This window comes from Rhineura floridana, chromosome 13, assembly GCF_030035675.1.
Source record: "Rhineura floridana isolate rRhiFlo1 chromosome 13, rRhiFlo1.hap2, whole genome shotgun sequence".
NCBI lineage: Eukaryota > Metazoa > Chordata > Lepidosauria > Squamata > Rhineuridae > Rhineura > Rhineura floridana.
This window is the reverse complement of record NC_084492.1, coordinates 11502500-11522969: the sequence shown is the minus strand read 5'-3', so window position 1 is coordinate 11522969 and position 20470 is coordinate 11502500. Positions and strand designations below refer to the sequence as shown.

Here is a 20470-nt window from a genome sequence, read left to right as displayed (position 1 = left end):
CAGTGCAGAAGTTAGGAGAAGAGAGGAGAGTGCTGCTGGTGGTTAGAGAGCAAAGGAAGTTTTTTTCATTTTTTGTTTATATTTTTCCTTTATATTTTGTTTACTTATACTTTATTTTCTTTTTTATACTTTTCTTTACTTTGTTTGTTTATATTTTCCTTATTGTTGTTTGTTTTATTTTTTTTTGTTTATTTCTATTTTTTAATGTAGTTTATTTTGTATATATTTTGTATATTTTGTACACATCTTTAGGGTCAGGGGGTAGGATTAAAATTAAGGGTTGGGGTAGCTTAGGTGGGTAGTTAGCTAGTTAGCTTAGACAGGGCTTTGGGGTTTTTTGGGGGGCGGGGAGAACCATCATCATGTTCAAAATGTAAGTAGGATTTCTTCTGCTTCTATTTATATCCCAGAGGGAGGGCCCAGGTTTCCCCTCGTAGCCTTGCCCTCCCCTGAGGTCACCAGGTCAATTGCTCCACTGCTCTCCTGAGCCCAGGGGCTTCCCTTCATGAACCCCTCGATACCTGTCCAGCACCTCCTGAGCTACAGAGACCAGGAAGACTCTCCCTCTGTATTCTGATTTAGGTAGATCTACACAAGAGAAGCCTTCTTATATCCTGACTTAAGCTAGCTAACTCCCCTCCTGAAGAGCTTAGCTCCTCCAGACATTTTCCCTGTGCTTCCATTTTCTCTCCCATCTCACTCTTTTCTTCCATTTTTCCATCTTTCCAACTGTCTAGCTCAACAGACACTCTCCACCTGCCCCCTGGTCACTCTGGCTACAGCCAAGACTCCATCACACTCCTGGGCTGCCCGACAGTTTTCCTCTCATCTTCTCTTACACCTTGATGGTTCCAGGACACTCCAGGGGGCATCCCCCCTCTCCATGGAGGGCAGGGCTACCCTAAAAAGATAGCATAACCTTTTTTGCTGCTAAAAAGATAGCATGATATGCTGAGGATGCCTTTGCGGCTGCAAAGGCTTCCCTTGTCTTTTGGGGAGAATGTTGGAATTCCTCCAAGTGGGGTGTCATCACAATGAAAGGGGCTTCACACACACACATGTACAAAAAAGCTCTCACACAAGACAGATACACCAGAGAAGATGCCCCTGTGGAAAACAGGTTGTGTTTGCATAAAAAAAGAGAAATAGACCTTTTGCTGGATCAGAGCAAAGGCTCATCTAGTCCAGGGGCCAGGCAAATGTCTCCAAGAAGTCTATTCCTGTTGCTTGCCCTCTAGCAGCTGGAATTCAGTGGTAGGCTGCCTTTCAACCTGAAGGTTCTATAGAGCTATCATTGTTAACAGCCACAGATAGAAGTCTTCTCCTTGCCTCCATGGATTTGTGGAATCCCCTTTGCAACCCTCCAGGCTAGTAGTCCTTATCGCATATTTATTTATTATTACATTTATATCCCACTTTTCCTCTGAGGAGCTCAAGGTGGCTTACAAACATGGTTCTTCTCCCTCTCCATTTTATCCTGACAACAATCCTGTGAGGTAGGTTAGGCTGAGAGACAGAGACAGTGACTGGCCCAAGGTCTCCCAGTGAGCTTCATGGCCAAATGGGGATTTGAACCCTGGTCTCCCAGGTCCCACTCCGACACTCCAGCCATGGCATCACACTGGTTCTCTTGTGCCTCTTAATTCCATAAATTAATTAAATGCCACTTAAAGAAGCCCTTTCTGTGCTCTGTGCGCTGAATCTTCCCCATCAATGATACTGGATGACCCAAAGTTCTAGTATTAGTTGGAAGAAACTCCCCCTCTATCCAGTTGCTCTCCAAGCCCTTGATCACGTTGGCTGCCTCTTTCCTGCTGTTTTCCCAACTGTTACAATGCCCTACACTTCAATGAACCTCAAAGGCAATGAATGAAATTGTGGAGCCATTTGTCAGGCAATGACAAAGCCTGGAATATATTGGGCCACCCACATTTCTATTCTGGCTCTTCTAGAACAATTCCCTGTCCTCCAGACCCCCACCCTGGCAACAACATTTCTGGTATTTCTGGTGACAGCCTTCTGCCTCACCTCCCCCCCCTCCCCATCTGTTCTAGGCTCAGGTGATTGAGGTGGTTTATACAGAGAAGGGGGAGTAGAGTGTCCCCCTCAGAGGAAAAAAAGGCAGCTGAGGCTACAGGTGAGGAGATTCCCTGTTGGTGGGAGGAAGGAGTAGGCTAGGATAGCAGCTCAGGGCATAGGATGGGGGACAGCTATTGCTCATGTATCCCAGAGTAGTAAGAATATCAAGAAAATATCAAGAGTCCTGAGGGCCAGACAGAGAGGCCCAGAGGACTGCATTTGGCCCCCAGGGCTGAGGTCCCCCACCCCTGTAAGAAGACTCAGAAAAAGCAGAAGCAGGAAGATCAGGAAGAAGAATGTTAGAATAATTAATTGTTGCAAATACTAAGTGAACTCACCCATGTCCTTCCTTGCTTCTCCTATTGCAGCTTCTCAGCCGGTCAGAGAACTTTCCCAATTGCTTCAGATTAATATTTGAGAAAACAGAAGAGGAGGTAGTAAACCCCTTAGCACAGCCCCCCCACTCCCCCAGGAGCCCACTCATGGTGCTGCCCCCCTGGGATCCCAGAATCCTCTGGACTCCCATACTTTTCTGAGTTCTGCAGCCTCAGAAGCGGAGAAGCCCTTCCCTCAGTTCACTCCCTGGCTATTTCCACTTTCAGAAACATGCAAGAGATAGAAAGTTGCTCCAGTCTATATTGGAGTCTTTCAGCCAGGCTTCCCTGGGGGGCAACGACACTGTATCTTTTTTCAAAAGACCTCGCTGCCCAGACCATTTTGGTGAGTGAGACGCTGCCTGAGAAATCCAGTGAGGGGGTGGGCGGGAGGCCTGGGGATGGGATTTGGGGATGATTCCAGAAGAAGATCTGGACAGGCCTGGTGCCAGTGGGAGGCCAGGGTGGGCACTGGCCAAGGGCCCTTCCAGCCAGGGTTGGGTGGTTGTATAGCTCCCATTCTGCGATCCATGCCAGCATCGGTTGCAGAGCGTGCCCCCCTGTGTTTACCATCACCCAAGATGATGGTGGGGGCTGTGACGTCCTTCCCTGGCACCACCTGTGACGCTCTCACTTGTGGCTACCAGCAGACAGGAACATCAGGTTTTCTTCTTACCCTTTACAGCTCTAGCATAGTTCTCAGAAGATCCCCCTGCTAGGCCTTACTACCCAACACTCTGTATCTCTTATAACCTTTAGACTGTGCCTTAGTCTCTGCCAGGCTATCTCGATACCTTGTGTCTATGGGTATAGGTAATTCCCAACCCCCCCGCAGCCTCTTGCACTGAAATTTACAGCCCTGGGTTTCTCTGTGGTACTGGATACAATATCTTTTCCTCCGCTGCTGCCACCATTTGATACAACTGTTCAGCCTTGGTTACTTGCTATCCCCCCTGGTTTGTGTTTCCCAGCTGAAGGAATCAGGCTTTTGTTTAACCAAGAACTATTTATTTAGTATTAGAAATAACAAGATTACTTAAGGAATGTTTCACAAGCGTATGGTTTCATCTATATTCTGTTATGTACTTGACTTCTTACTAATTGCCTCAGAACTCCGACTCACTCTCAACAACAACAACCACCTCCAAACACCACCTCACAGCCACCACCTCAATTCACCACCAAACCTCCACCCAGATTCAACTGTCATTCTTCCATTTATACTCCCAGCCATTCAAACGCTCAGCCAATCATTCAGCATTCTACTGCTCATGTACTCCCCCCTCCTCTTTCACTCCACTTACCATATATCTTCTATATAACCAGCACTTACCATATTTACAATATAAGCAGGAACATCACAGGGGCGTCAACAAGAGAGCCCACTGCAGTCTGGTGCTGTCCCTGGATCTGGGTCAACTTTTGTTCCAGGAAAGATGCTATTGGGTGGCTGGGGTGCCTTTGTCCAAGTGGAGGTGGTGCCCCAATCCAGAATGAACGAGCTGTTCAAATGGTGGGGCTCTCAACCAGGGGTGGGGAACCGGTGGCCCTCCAGATGTTGCTGGACCTAACTCCTATCAACCTTTGCCAGGGCTGCAGTTTCCCCACCAATGACCTAAACAAACAAAGCTCCAAATGTTGTCACCTTTCCTCCTGGGGGAGTCCAGCACCTTGATCACTTTGGTTGTCCTTTGCTGAGCCTTTCTCGGCTCTGTAATACAGCTTTTAAAGGTGCAGCAAGCAGAACTTTACACAGCATTCCAAGTGGGGTCACACCATAGATTTGGAGGGAGACATGATGGCATTGGCACAGTTAAACTTTTCAACCCCCTTCCTAATGATCCTTAACACAAAGCTCACCTTTCTCACAGTTGCCACACATTAGCTCAACATCTTCAGGACCCCTGGGTCTCTTGAAGAGGGTTTTCCATGAGAACTGGGAAAGGGTTGGGTGAAGGGGGAGTGTAGGGATGGCATAAAGACACAAGAGGGCACTGCTGCCTAACAAATGAGGTTCAAGGCGGACTTTGAAGCAAAGTTAATATTCTCCCATTGCCTTAATGGGTAGGGATGGAAGTATCTGTCAGCTTCAGTTCTCTCAGTTTCTCATCTTTCCAGACTCAAATTCAGTTCTCCACATTTCTGCAGCAATTGGCGAGGTTTTTTTTAAAAAAAATTCTCATGAAAATTCTCCACCATTTTCGTGCAAATTTCTCCTAATAAACACATTGTTGTAGGGAGCTCTGACTCATGTATACATTTTTGCAAGCCATTTCTTGTCATGTAATGCATTTTTATATGTTAGTATTAGTATTAGTATTGTTGTTGTTACATGCCTTCAAGTCAATTCTGACTTATGGCGACCCTATGAATCTTTTTTGGATATATTCATGGGGTTTTCCTGGTAAGAGGTATTCAGAGGTGGTTTACCATTGCCTTCCTCTAAGCCTACAGCACTTGGTATTCCCAGGCGGTCTCCCATCCAAGTACTAACCAGCCGTGACCCTGCTTAGCTTTCGAGATCAGACGAGATTGGGCATGTTCAGGGTAGTATGGCCATAGGCACAGTATTAGTATTATGATTCTTAAAAAGGAAAAAACAAAGACGTTACCCATTTCGCTACGACTAATTATGAATTTTTTAGAGCTGGATCTGAAAGACAATAGAGGTACCAGCCATGGGCCTGAACAGCTCACCAAACCATTCATTCCCCCCACCCTCCTTGAGGGCTGGCTGTTCTTCAACCTTGGGTCCCCAGATGCTGTCGGACTACAGCTCCCATCAACCCCAGCCAGCTGAGCCAATGGCCAGGGATGATGGGAGTTGTAGTCCAACAACATCTGGGGACCCAAGGTTGAAGAACGGTGGGTTAGGCTTATTATTGAGGGATTCTTTGTACTAGGTTTTAATTGTTACACATGCTACACCACACATTTAAAGCACATCCAATGTACATTTGAAGCACCTGACTTCCCCCAAAGAATCTTGGGAACTGTGGTTTTCCCCTCACAGAACTACAAATTCCCAGTGCCCTTTACAAACTACACTCCCCATGATTCTTTGGGGCACACCATGTGCTTTCAATGTATGGCATGGACCTGCTGCCCAATAGTTTACAAAAAAAGAAGTTTTCATTTAGTAACAACCAGTAGAGGGCACTTGTGTCAAGTATATGGTTTTCAGAAAAGGAACCTAGGAGTTGTTTTATCATCATCATCATCATCATTATTACCCACCCTTCACCAGCAGGTCCCAGGGCAGGTTACAACAGCTTAAAATGTAATATCAAAAACAACTAAATCATTTAAAATGTATATTTTATACAATAAAACTCTTCACAACAATTATATCAGGTGATATTTTCAAACAAATACTAGCATTTTATAGGATTCATGAATCTAATGTGTCTCCCCCTCCCCGCCATCTGTTTTGGTACTCTTTCCTCTTAAATCACTGGATCTGAAACTGCTGAATTTTGATTCGGTTTTGGGGTTTATTTAACTATTTATTGAAAACATCTCCCCCTCCCCCCCAAAATGCTGCTTTTCTACTCGGAGTGCCTGAGATGGCTAGCAGCAAACAGCTAAAAATCTCCGATGAAAATGTAAAAGCAGAAAAGCAGCAAAGCACTACAAAGCAGCAATACAAATACTTATAAATAGCAGTGGAAAGAGCTAAGACAAATCATCAATAAAACCAGAAGGAGCAGCATTGAAATGCAGGGAAAGAGCGAGAGTGAGAGCGAGAGTGCAAGCAACAGCTCCTTGACCTTGCAGAAATCTTGAAAGAGCAGTAAAAAAGCAATCACTGTAGGGATGGGACAAGCGTCCCAAGGGAAGACATTCCTGTGTTTGGGTTTGGCTATCAAAAAGGCCACCTCCTGTGTCTTTGCCACACTCAGTTCTGAGATCAGTGGCACACATAAGTGCGCCTGTCCTGAAGATTTTAATGCAGGTGTGGGGGTCCCTTGGCTTGGGATGGGCCAATCTGTCCATTTCACTTTCTCCGTTTCCTCATCTTTCCACTCTTCAGTTCTCCACATTTCTACATCAGTTTATGAATTTTGGAAAAAAACAAACAAGTCCTCATGAAAATTTAGCATCACCCTAGTGCAAGTTTCTCGTAATATGCTGCATTTGTTATTTTTGTATGCAATTTTGCCTCGTATACACATTTTTTTAAAAAAGCAATTCTCTCTTACAAAATGCATTTTTAATGTTATTTTCACTAATGTGTGTGTATTTTCACGTGCACTTTGCCATAGAATATGCATTTTTGTACATATTACTGGGCTGGAGAACTGCATTTCAAAATTTGGAGATGTGAGAATTTCAACGGATGGCTGTGTTTTGGCTCGTGTATTGTTTGGAAAGTAAAAATGAAGTGGGTTTGCCTATAAATGCAAACTGAATCAAATTTCTCCCCCACCCCTATCTGTGGCCCTCGATATTATGTTGGCACCTCAACTCCCATCAGCCCCACACTGCATGGCCAATGGTCAGGGAGGATGGGACTTGGAGTCTAGCAGCACCTGGAAGGCTGACGGTCTCCTGCCCGTCTGATTGCTCACTGCATGCGGGTGGCATCTGCCAAAATCCCCTCTTCTGCACAACTATTAAAGGCTTTGGTTGTGATTCCTGGGGATGAAGAAGGTGTGATGGGGTCCACAACTGGCAGCATCTGCTTGTGTTGCACTTCACGATGCAACTTCACTTTGGAACAGGCAGGCATTGTTGTTGCCTGGGATTATGCTCTCAGTGGAGCATTACATATGTCACCACAGTGAGTAGGAGACTGTGTGACTGTTGTCCTCCCAAATGCAGTCCGTAGGAATAGGCCAACTGCTGAGAGGGGGGCTTTAGTTCTAAGCGGCAGGAATGATTGACCTTTTCAGGAGGAATTTCCACTTCACTTGCGCTCTCTGATAAACTCTCCTTGCGCACCTAGAAGAATTCAAATGCAGCGATATATCAGAAAGGAAGACCCTTGCAACAGCTATAAACGTTTGAACCTGCCTTATTCTGTTGACTCACCGAGCCCAACATTATCCATTTAGGCAGTGGAGGTTGACTGGCAGAGGGGAAGAAGGAGAAAATTGGGGATGGAGGGGAAGAGGGGGGATGGAATGGAGCATTCTTGAAAAGGGTGCGGCTGGCTAGAACCCTGAACAGGAGCATAGTACTTGGGAAGGAATAAATAGCCTGGGGAGTGCAGCGTATTGTTCCCTTGCATATTAGTTTTGACATTGCTGTAATTATCTTCATAGATAGACATTAATGATGATTGCATATAATGGTCAATGGCTATTAGCTTGGATACTCTGAAATGGAACCTCAGAGGCAATATTAAAAAATGAAATGGACTGCCTTCAAGTCGATCCCAACTAATGGTGACCCTATGAATAGGGTTTTCATGGTAAGCGGTATTCAGAGGGGGTTTACCATTGCCTCCCTCTGAGGCTGAGAGGCAGTGACTGGCCCAAGGTCACCCAGTGAGCTTCATGGCTGTGTGGGGATTCGAACCCTGGTCTCCCAGGTCATAGTCCAACACCTTAACCACTACACCACACTGGCTCTATAACTCTCATAACTGATTAGGGGCAAAATCTTGAACATGTCCTGTTTGTTTCCCAGGGAACATCTGATTGGCTACTACTGGAGGCAGAATACTAGCCTAAATTAATATTCAATCTGATCAATCAATGCCAATTTTATGGGTTGCATTCAACGAAGTTCTACCCAGAGTAGACCCATTAAAAGAGACAAACCTAAATTAGTGATGTCTATTAACTTCAGCTACTCTGAGAGAGATTAGCACTGAATACCACCTAAAGTTCTTATTCCCACATTAAGGGTTCATGGGTATGCTGTCAGCTTTCAAACCTCACGCAAGCAGGGATGGGGAATCTGGGCCCTCCAGGTGTTGCTGGATGGCAACTCTCATTGTCATGGGTCAGAGGGTACACTGGCTGGGATTGGTGGGAGGAGGTGGCATCCAAGAACATCTGGGGGGGCACACAGATTCCTCCATCTCTGCCCTAGATAATCTTTCCCCCCCTGCCCCCCAGGGAAATGTAACACCAATTAAAAGGAAAACAGGTATTAACTGTACATTTTCCACTTCCCGGAAAACACGTAGAAAGTTCTCTCTCAAAACACCCTTCAGCTCCTCTCCAGTCCAGCCTCTCCTCAGTAGTTCCTCGATCAAGACTGGATATTTAGACACATCTTCCAGTCCCTCAGGGAATCTGTTAACAAAGAAAGCTCAGGACAATGAGGAACAAAGGAAACGCATCCTGGTTAGAAAAAATATCTATCTATCCAGAGAGGGGATTTAACAAGTTGCAGAGTTCAGTTAACTGTGAAACCACTCATCAGGGGATTTACAACTTTCTTGTACTAAATCAAACTCAAGAGTCCGACCGGGGAAGTCTTGCTGACAATCTAATCATTTCCTTCACCTTGCACTGTGTGATGTATTTCAGGGGATTGAATCCAAGTCACGCTCAGAAGGCCCCTCCTGGGCAGGATGCAACAAGCTAGTTTCACAAAGTCATCACACTTGGAAGCACATGTTACACTTGGCAAGGAACACACCTGAAGACAACGTGCAATGCTGTGGTTCCCCCCTGTTCCCCATAACATGTACAGAGGCTGATCGGATTAGCAGTTAGAATACAAGTCTATTTAGCTCAGTGTTATCTATGCTGACCGGCAATGGCTCTCCAGAGTTTAAGTCAGAGGGACTCTTCCAGCCCTACCTGGAGATGCCAGGGATTGAACTTGGGACGTTCTGCACGCAAAGCAGATGCTCTGTGGTTGAGCTGTGGCCCTTACCCAAAGAACATAGGAAGCTGTCTTACACCGAGTTAAACTATTGGCCCATCTAGCTCAGTGCTGTCTACACTGACTGGCAGCAGCTCTGCAGGTTTTCATGTAGGGAATATTCTCAGCTCTACCTGGAGACGGTGGGGACTGAGCCTGGGACCTTCTGCATGCAAAGCGGATGCTGTACCTCTGAGCTGCGGCCCTTGCATCTTACTTCAACTCTGGTGATGGGACAATGCCACCACTCTTCACCACCTCATAACTGGGGGGAGCAGTGAGTGGGAAGATGGGTGTTCAGGGGAAGACCTCATGAGTGCTACGTTGGGGCACCCTAGTCCTCCTCCTCATTGGCAACCAGCAGCGAGGGAAAGAAATGCAGCACATGATATCAAGAGTCAGGATATGGGGTAAGTGATTCTACACTTTGTGGGAGAGAAACTCTGGGCACCATTTTTAACAGTCTCTTCCAGTGGTGCATCAGGTAGAACTCTGCTTTGCATGGTAAGCACATGGCAATAATTTGAAAAAAGAGAGAGTTTACTAACTGATTTAATCCATCGTAGTCACCGCCAATTCCTATTGAATTTGAGCCTGCCATTTTCCTTATGTGGTCAAAGTGATCTAGGATTTTTTTAAAAAGGAAAATGACAACACAAAAAGAATCCAAAGCATAAGCACACGTCAGGAGGAATGTACAAGGCCATGAGTGGCACCTGGCATAGTTATACCATGTCCTTTCATGGGCAAATTCAGTGGTGAGTTGACCCACTGCACTATTGGCAAACCATATTCAATTGGGATGTTGGTTTTGTTTTTATTTATTTAACAAAACTTATACAGCTGGATTGTAACAAAACCTCTAAGCTGTTTAAAAATATATTAAATTTATTTATTTATTTATTTTTTATTTATTAAATTTATACCCTGCCTTATGGCCAAAAGGCCCTCAAGGCAGCTTACAAAAACCACGAATATAGCAATACATCAACAGAACATAATACATCAATAAAATAATACAATTCTCAAAATTAAGTAATGAATAACATTATTAAAAGGGAAAAAACAGCAATTACAAGCTTCCAATAGTATGTATCAATAAAAACAGTTTAAAAACTAGCAATTAAAAACATTTAAAAGATAAAACCATCAGTAAACAAAAAGAGATGAAAATGCATCCGCATCTAGATGTCTGGATAGGCTTGCCTAAACAGAAATATTTTAAGCAGGTGCCAAAAAAATGCAGAGAAGATGCCTGCCTGATGTCAATAGGCAGGGAGTTCCGAAGTCTAGGTGCTGCCACACTAAAATAATGATTTATCACCACACATCTACCTTCCCCTTTTTCTGAAAGACTCACCCTGAGATTCAAACTACACATGATATGCAATGGCAGTTGGTGGCTCCATGTCAGTGGGGCAGTGGAATCTGCCCCAGGTTTTAATCTGAACTTTCAAGGACCTGTCCAAGGTGCTGAAGCCACCAGACACCACTGATGACATGGATCTCCATGGTTTTCTGACCCTTTGTATTTTTAAAAGCCAAGATTAGCTTGGGAAGATTGCACGTAAGGATAAAGCAGTCGTGGAGAACCTCAGGCCCAGGGGCCAAATGCAGCCCTCCAGGCCTCCCTGTTTGGCCCTCAGAACTCTTCCCAGGATGCACTCCTCACTGGCCCTGCTTCACAACCCTGGGTGTTTTTTCCTGGCTGGAAATGAATCCTTGGACTCCAGTAATGCCTTTTGTTTGCCTGGATGGAGAATATACAAGTGGATGAGATAGGGTGTACACAGGTAAGATTCACAATTGTTGCTCTGCCCCATTGTGCCCCTGGCCCCATGCCACCACTGGCATGTGGCCCTCAGAAGATTGCCCAGAAGGGAATGAGGCCCTTGGGCTGAAGAAGATTCCCTATCCCTAGGATGGAATAAGAGCACACCAGGACTGGCTCTGCCATACAGCAGGGTGAAGCAACCTGGTGGAGGCAGCATGGGGGTGTGGTGTGATGGGGGTGTGGATAAATAAACAAATGACTCCTATGCTGCCTTTCAGCTTCTGGGTAGGGAGGGAGGGATCAGTCTATTTCTGATCTGTGTCAGTTTTGGATGTATGTATTTATAAGTCTGTTCCATCCTGTTCCACATTAATCTGCATTTTTTTTAAAAAAAAATCTATATAAAAATCAGCATTTAAATACAAAGCATCTATTTAAACATGCATTTTATCTCAATTTGTACACATTTCTAAATGTATTTTATCCTAAAGTACACAATTTAGGTATGGGGTTTTTTTTGAGCTGACTCCCTTGCAAAATTTAGAGAAAAATGAAATCTGAAGGAAAGTGATGTTGTAATCTGCACATTAGCCTTGGATGTGTGGATCTTCTGGTAAGCTTGCATCAGAATACCTAGAATTCCTCAAGCATTCCTACTTCCAGGTTAGCTTGCAAACAACATTTTAAAAATGTTGATACATTAAAGTATAGTAAAAAGTCTGGGAAAATAACAATGTCTTTGCCTGGCACTTAAAAGATGGCACCTGGAGGGCATCTCTAGCGAGGGAATTCCACCAAACAGGGACCCACCATTGAGAAAGATCTCTTTCTGGGCATTACCCACCTTACCACATGTGATGGGGACACTCGGCAGAGACCTTGCGAAGATGACCTCAATACATGGGCAGGTTGGTATTAGAATAAGGATGAGGAGGGTTAATTTGGTTTGGCTTGCATTTTAACGTGAACCTACCAAAGCTGCACTTCTGGAAATGGTATGGAAACAGAAATGCAGCCATCATTCAAAATTTTCTCTTCTTTTTTTTTTTTTCAATAATTTTTATTCAGATTTTCATAAAACATACAAGACAAAATCATAAAACATTCAAAGACAAAAAACAAAATCAAAAATAGTTAAACAAAAAGAAAAAAAGAAAAAAAAAAACAAAAATAAAAAATAAAGAGTAAAATATTGACTTCCCATTTGTCAAAGATCAAATCAGTTATAAGTCTATAATATATAACAATCCTGTCTCTTAAGTCATATTATAAAATCACTTTCCTCCAGTAGTTATCTTACTTAATCATCAAATCTCATAAACATTACTTTATTCTTTCCACAAAAAGTCAAAGAGAGGTTTCAATTCTTTAAGAAATATATCTATCAATTTTTTTTTCCAGATAAGCATATCGATTAATCCATCTCATTACTAATTATGATAATCTTATTGTCATAACCATAGTCAAAATAAACATTTCAATTAATCCATCACATCAGAATCTGTTAGGTTCAATAATTTCAGTAGCCATTGTTCTATTATCTCTATTAGTTCCATTTTCCATCTTCCATCTTCAGTAGTCTTGTTAAGTCCAGTAATTTCAATATCCAATCTTCCATTATCAGTATTCCATAATAATCTTGCTGTCAAAGCCATAGTCATATAGTAAGAGTCTGATGGGGATTACCTCTATCCCAAATATTTTCTTGCCATCCATTCTGAATAGGTTGCTGAAATACTGCTGTAAAATCATATCTCTGTTCTTTTTTTCAAAATACACTGGGTCATCTCTTAAAAGTTTTTCCATTGTCACATGGCTGCAGATAATTCCATAGATTTTCTCTATATTGGGCTCCATCACATCATTCCAGTCCAGAAGATTATCCATGCCATTGATAACTTTATCTCTAGAATCTTCATTCATTTCTTCAGAGATAACATTGAGTTCCAAACAATAGATTTTATTTCTAAAGTCCATAGACTCCAAATCTTGTTCCTGTTCCACGTTGGTTCCAATCTCCGGGATCTCCTCTCTCACAGGGACCCCTATTCCAGTCTCCAGGGTCGCCTCTCTCACAGAGACCCCTGTTCCAATCTCCGGGGTCTCCTCTCTCACAGGGACCCCTTCCAGGGTCACCTCTCTCACAGGGACCCTTATATCTTTAATCTCCTGCTTCATTTTACTCAATTCAATTTTCATTATCTCAATCTCATCCATTATTTTCTGAAACATAGTTATTTCCAGATTTTCAGCCACTTTCTTAATTGCCATTTTAAAAGAAAAATATAGGAAAACCACTTCTTATTTCAGCAACAATTGGGTTAATACTCCAAACTTGGTGACATCACAGTATAAACAGAGCAGACAGCCTTATCTCTCCAATAGTTAAGTAAACAAAATGCAGTTCCCAGGATCGAAACAATTAATGGCAATCGTCAAGAAACAGATTCGTCAAAATAAAATAGACCAAAAAGAGAGTAGTCTCAAAACAGTATAATATTTTTCAAAATAAAAATCTGGAATAGAAATCCCTCTTCTGTGTATATCTTTAGAATGCAAATCCAGGACAGCTTTTTGCAACAAAAACAGAGATAAGCTATTAATTAGTGCGTAGCAGAGAGAAGTTATGGCTCCCCAGTGAGATGTCAAAAACTGATCAATCTGGCAAATCTCTTTTAAACAGCAACAATTTAAGTCAAGTAAAAGAAAAATATAGAAAGAAGGGTGCTTGCCTGTTAGTGCGTTCTCTCTTAGAAGATAAGGTGAACGTTCGCTTTATCAGATAGAGCTTGCTGTTAAAAATCCGTCCCACCTTCGTTGGCTGGACCTCGTCCCATAAATTAATGAGATCTGGTCGTCCCAACAAAAATAGGCTTTGAGGTTAATCTCTTCGTTTCTCCCTACCCGGGAGAAGTTTAATCAGTCAAAAAAAAAAGAAAAAACTGACTGATATATCTGAATAAGCTTCTTTTGAGGCAGGAGCCCGTCTCAAAAGCAGGCACAGGCTAAGTCACCCTTCCCGGAAGTCCCAAAATTTTCTCTTCTCTGAATTTTGTGATCCATCTTCTGTGAAAAAAAATGTTTACAGAACTATGCATTTTAGGGGAAAATATGCATAAAAATGCATGTCAGTGAAAATAGCATACATAAATGCAAGGTATTGGGGGAATTGCTTGCAAAAATGTGTATCTCATTTTTGTGTATCTCTGTTGTCTTTTTGGTGCCACCTAAAGACCTTCCTCTTTCAGCAAGCTGTTTTAAGTAGACACCTTATCCCAGTCTGCATTTGTGTTGGAATTGTTTTTTAAAAGATGTTTTAAAGATGTTTTTTGTGTTTTTTCTCCTGCTTGCCACCCTTTGAGAGGAAGGAATATATAGTCACGTTCTCACTGACAGAATTAGATTCCCTTTCTCTGTCTCCCCACCACCAACCCCCAAGTTAAATAAACTATTTGGTCGAGTCACAGTGAATGACAACAAAATTGAGTATGACAGGTGTGCAACTGTGTAGGGGTCTTTGTTGTCAAGGGACATCATATAGACAGCTAACAACCTCTGCCCCTCCAAAAAACGTTATAATTCAGATCTACATGTTTTGCCGTTTTTCTGTTTACCTCACAATCACATGCTGAAACATTTTGCTGTTAGCTGCAGAAATGCCATGATTAATTAAATGAACAAGAACATTTGCCCATATTTTAGGTTATTTCCTCTTGGGCACTTATTACCATAATTCATTAGAATAACTTTTCACTCTGGGAAACAGGGAAGTCAGAAGAGGCTGAAGAAAGCTGCCACAGAAATGCAAACTACTAGCTGGAAATATAACTGTTGCAGGCAGCTTTATTGATTTTTAGTTATTTATTTACAGTGCTTTTTTGTGATGGTACTAACTGGTACAGAGTACCGGTGCCCCCCTTTTTTTTTTGGCCGCCCATGGCAGCCATTTTCTGCTAGCACTCACAGCATGTTTATCAATGTATGAGTACCAGAACCTCATTTTTTACCCCAAAAGCACTAGTAATCATGTGAATGTTAGAAGGGGATACAAATTGTTACAGCACCAAGTGCTGTTCAGGATTCCAGCCAGTCATGCCAAATTACACAATGTTTTCCCTGCCACCCAAAACCCACGTGGAACACTGTGATCATTTACATAAGTATCTACGTTAATAATTACAAAAATCTTTACCACCCCCCCAAAAAAACCCACCGTGGATTGAATTGCCCAAAAATGCACACAGCAGATCAAATCGGCAAGTGCCAGAGCAAGCAGGAACAAAAAATGGGTGGATTGGGATCAAATGATGGACTATCAGAATGCAAGCAGATTGGAACCATGCAGCGAACCCCATCCCCAACATGGTAGAATAAAATTGAATAACTTCAGAATGCAAGTGAAGGAATCACATTTTTGAATACTCCTTTATGAAGAAAAACTTCTTTGCATGTAGAAAAGTCACACACAGGAAGCTGATGTGCAAGTTTTTCTTACATTTGAGAATCCTTTTTTAAAAATAAAATGGGAGAGCAATCACAGTCGCCGTCACCCTCCTGCAGTCAGTAATGATGCAAACTCATCGCACCACCTTAGGATTCTACCACTTCATTCTCCAACATGTATAAACCAGGCCTGTTCTTTGTCTATTTTTGGACATATGGACCTGTTCCCTATGTTAAAATGCATGGGAAACTTCTCATATTTGACTGTAACCATAAGGAATTGCTCGATCTTGGTAAGTGTGCTGAGTATGCTTTCAGGGATCTTTCTACAGAGTATTTTTTTGCAGAAGGTACATTCAACCCCTTTAAATTACTTTGATGTGTCAAATGAGCCCTTTCAACAGGTTTGAAACTGCATTGATTGAACTGCCTTTCCCCATATGAACCTACTCAGACCATGAGATCACCACCGGAGGCCCTTCTCTGTGTGCCACCTTCAAGGGAAGTCTAGACTGTGACACCAAGAGAATGGGCCTTTTCAATAGTAGTACTCTGTTGAAGAAATGCTTTCCCCAGAGAGGCCTGCCTTGCACCAACTTTGTCATTCTTTTGGCACCAAGCAAAAGCTTTTTTTGTTTTCCCAGGCATTTGGACAGCACCATGATTGGATGTTTTTACTTTCTTTATGTTTTAAATATGTTTATGCATTTTTATTACTGTATCAGTCTGTTTTATTCTTGTAAATCACTTTGGGACTTATTGTTGCAGGAAGTGATTCATGAATTAAATTAACTTACTGACACACAGAAGGGGTGGGGCCACACTTGCTAATCCTGCTGCCCCCAACTTTAGCATGCTTGCTGTCTCTACTCCCCTGAATTCTGTCCTAGGGAAAGCCTAGGTGTGTATAAGCATATAGCAGAAGGAACTCTGTGCAATCAGGAACCCTGACTGAGGAGGTTTCTTATTCATTTGGAGGAACCTCCGCATGTGCAACAGTTCTAATCCACTATACCATGGTTTTTGTATTTTACTATTTGTTTTGAATCACCTTGCAGGCTTCAGGGTCTGAGATACCAGTATTTTATTTATTTTATTTTAAAATATATCTAGCCCGCTCTATTTTAACGAGAAACTCAGAGCGGCGGACAGCAGCAATAGAATAAAAACTATACAATACACCCAATACATACAATCAACAAGTTAAAAAACATACAAAAAATTTATGCTACTATCGTAATTTGTTAAAATTCCTATTCTGCGTTTAGTTTAAATGCCGTCCGGAAAAGGAGTGTCTTAACCTGGCGGCAGAATGCCAAAAGCGAAGGGGCCAACCGTACCTCTACTGGTAAAGCATTCCAGAGTCTGGGAGCGATGACAGAGAACGCCCTATCTCTAGTTCTTGATAAATAAGCTTGTGAGGCTGAAGGAATCACAAGAAGCATATCCTCAGAGGACCTCAATGCACGGGAGGGTTCATAACAAGACAACCGGTCGGACAAATAGGCAGGGCCCAAGCCGTGTAGGGCTTTAAAGGTTAACACCAGCACTTTGAATTGAGTCCGGAAACACAGCGGCAGCCAGTGGAGTTGCTGTAACAGGGGGGTAGTATGTGCTCGAAGGCCGGCCCCGGTCAGCATTCTCACTGCTGCTCGTTGAACCAGTTTAAGTTTCCGAACTGTCTTCAATGGCAGTATATAAGTAGATAGGGGAATACACTTTCCAAAATAACTTGTCAAAGCCTGCGTGGCGTAGGATGGTTAGACTGCTGGACTAGGACATGGGAGACCAGGGTTAAGATTCCCATGCGGCCATGAAGCTCACTGTGTGACCTTGGGCCAGTCACCATCTCTCAGCCTAACTTACCTCACATGGTTGTTGTGAGGATAAAATGGAGAGGGAGAGAAGCATATATGCCACCTCAAGTTCCTTGTAGAAAAGGTGGAGTATAATAATAATAATAATAATAATAATAATAATAATAATGATGATGATGATGATGATGATGATAATGCAACAGGTGCCATAACGTTTTTTAAAAGTCCATCAAAGTCTATAAAATATAAAATGAAACAATAACATTTCAACAAAAAGTGCAACAGCTAAAACATATGGCAGCTTCTCTGATTAGTTTCACAGCCAAGAGGAAAATGTCTGTGTACAAGAATGGCTTTTACCTAGCATTACAAAGCAAGCAAGAAAATGGTTGAGTCAGGAGAGTTCACCAATCTTTCCAGGCCAGTGGGCACATTTGGAATTTTGAGAAAGTGCCATTTTCAGCCATTTTTAAGTGGTCCATGAGGAAAAGAAGTTTGGGAAACACTGTATTAGGGTAAAGTGTGATAAAAATGCATATATTAGTGAAAATAACATAAAATGTAATAGTAGGGAAAACTGGTTTGCAAATAATATGTATATTAGGCAAAATTGCATACAAATGTATATATTGGGAGAAATTTGCCCTAGAATGCTGATGAATTTTCAGGGGAATTTAAAAAAAAAATCACAAACATGATGTGGAAATGTGGAAAACTGAATTTAAGATTAGAAAAATGAAAAACTGAGAGAGGCAAATACTGACAGATTCTCCCATTCCTAATACGGTACAGTTTTTCAACGTACAACCTATACGAAACAAATAACAGTAGCTGCTACAAGTAGTAGTGTAATCTCCAAACCTGCAACAGTAGAAACGTTAACTGATCGGCTACCACAGGCCAAGAACGCGATTGAGAATGTCACCATCACAATTCCACGATTCTTTTTCTAAAACAGAGGAGGGAGAAATGAAGCAAGGAAGACAGAAGTAGTCTGGTACCAATGAAAATCATATGGATGTTTCCAGCTATGACTGCAACAAACAACAACGACAACACAATAACACCAACAACAATAATAATAATAATAAATCATCTGAAAGAGAAGGGGTGGTTGGGGAGGAAAAGCCCCAAAGAAAAGAATATAAAGACAAACTGAACCCAGGTTCGACGTGGGGAGACACCAGGAAGCTGTCACAGAATTACAATTGGGACTGGGAGTGGCAACAACATTTTGCAGAGCATCCCACCCTCCAACAAAATCAACCCAAGGGAAGCATTCCCTTTTGGGTAAACTTCCAGAACCCATGTGCCTGTTGTGGGTGGGGGCAAAGGTGGAGCATTGAATGCAAATTTGACCTTTGTACAGTAGGCGCATACTCCATCCAGGCTAGCAAGAGACATATCAGAGTTGATGGATGGACACATTCCAAACTGGCAAAAAACACTCAAGAAGAGTACAAAGGAGGGCTGGAGAGGGTGTGTGGCTGAGTCAAGGGCCAGGTAGAGAGGACTGGAGGGCTGCATGTGGGGCCTGAGAAAGAGCTGGCCCCAGGCATGCCGGGGCCCTTGGGCATCAGCTTGCCCTGGGCCCCAGTGTGTGCACGCGCACGTCTCCGCCCCCCCACGTGCACCCCCACCTACCTGTCTCCTGTCTTTTAGCATTGCCATTAACCAAGATGGCGGCCACAGTTTCCTTATGGGGATGAAGCCTCCACCACCATCTTGGTTGATGGCACATGTGCGTGCTACGCATGCACATCTCTGCCATCAACCAAGATGGCAGCAGGGGCTTCAGCACCTTAGGGAAACCTTGGCCACCATCTTCATTAAGGGAATGCTAAAAGGCAGGAGACAGGTAGGTGGGGCGAGGGAATGGCGGGCAGGCGGAAGCTCCTGCCCTGCGAGCCGCGGTAGCAATCCTGCTGCGGATCGTGGAAGGAGAGCGGAGGCCCTGGGGCCCTTAACTAGGGCCCCACCTGGCCACCCTTTAGAACTGGCCCTGGCCTGAGAGTCATTGTTCCTGTTCTAACAGGAATGTTCCAGTCAGACATGCCCTCCTCCAGAATGAGCTGTAACAAACTCAAGCAGGCCTTCCACCCATCTCACTTTTAAATTTCTGTTTTCAACCAGCACTCAGCATTCTATGATGGAGCATTTTCAGTCCTCATTGGTCTCCCCTCACCTTTATTTTTTTTTTTAAAAAAAAAGATTGAAATATTTTTGTGTTTATATTTCTGAAAACCTCGGATCGCTACCAGCTATGCCAACATCTGCCTCTTGTTTCTCGGTTTGGGCTCTTATTTCTGTTGGCACTCATCCTGTGAGTTTGCTGTGAGAGGGATAGAAAGAAATGTTTCCCAGGGATATAAGGCAGCTTCTTATGTTCTTCTGATGTGCCCTCAAAGGCAGGAAAAAAGCCAGAGAAAGCAATGGGCCTTCTTTAAAAAATCTTTTGAAGAATCTCACACATCCCATCTGTGGATTTTTTGGAGAGGGATACTGTAGCGTCCCTGCTCTTCTTCTTTTAATGGCAATACCCTGTCTTACCAGGCCTTTACCTCAAGAGACAATACCTTCCATCACACACCATGTAATGCTGCCACCAGGACCTAGTTTATCTGAGCTCCAGATACTTAGGCCACATTCACACCATACATTTATTCCACTATTACTCCACTTTAAACAGTCACGGCTTCCCCCCAAGAATCCTGGAAAGTGTAGTTTGTGAAGGGTGCTGAGAGTTGTTAGGAGTCTTGAATTCTCCCCACAGAGCTACAGTTTTCAGAGTGGTTTAACAGTCAGTCCCTTTTCCTATGGAACTCTGGGAACTGTAGCTCTGTGAGGGGAAGGATCAATCACATAGTTTCCTTATGACCACGCCCTCTAATTTAGCATTTCCACTCCCTCTGGTAAGTAAGTAAGTAAAGTTTAATGTTGTAACCACAAGTCATAATATAAACATACAATAACTTACTATGAAATACAACAGCATTCAAACAACAAAATAAAATTATACAATAAGATAATGAAAAACATTAAATATAGGAGAAAAGGATTACAAAAAGCTAAAACCAGTGCTACAACTAAGAACTTAAGTATTTCTAAGTTTAAGAGACAGCAGGGCAAAAGTAGCGACTTGGTTGCTAACAGTCGGA

The 20470-nt window shown here is 42.9% G+C and overlaps 1 protein-coding gene and 1 pseudogene across 6 annotated transcripts in view; both read right to left on the bottom strand.

The window, feature by feature from the left end:
* Nucleotides 1–20470, bottom strand: part of SLC12A4 (solute carrier family 12 member 4) — a 162998-nt gene that overhangs the window by 111979 nt on the left and 30549 nt on the right. For 4 of the 6 annotated variants that reach the window (XM_061593836.1, XM_061593838.1, XM_061593839.1 and 1 more), the window contains one exon: nt 18174–18261. In XM_061593836.1, coding sequence (XP_061449820.1) covers nt 18174–18261 — 88 coding nt within the window. Of the gene's footprint in view, nt 1–6405; nt 7398–8565; nt 8702–9826; nt 9903–18173; nt 18262–20470 lie in introns of those variants that run through there. The other 2 variants (XR_009758808.1, XM_061593844.1) reach the window with 2 other exon arrangements.
* On the bottom strand, nt 4899–5017 carry LOC133369496 (5S ribosomal RNA; annotated as a pseudogene).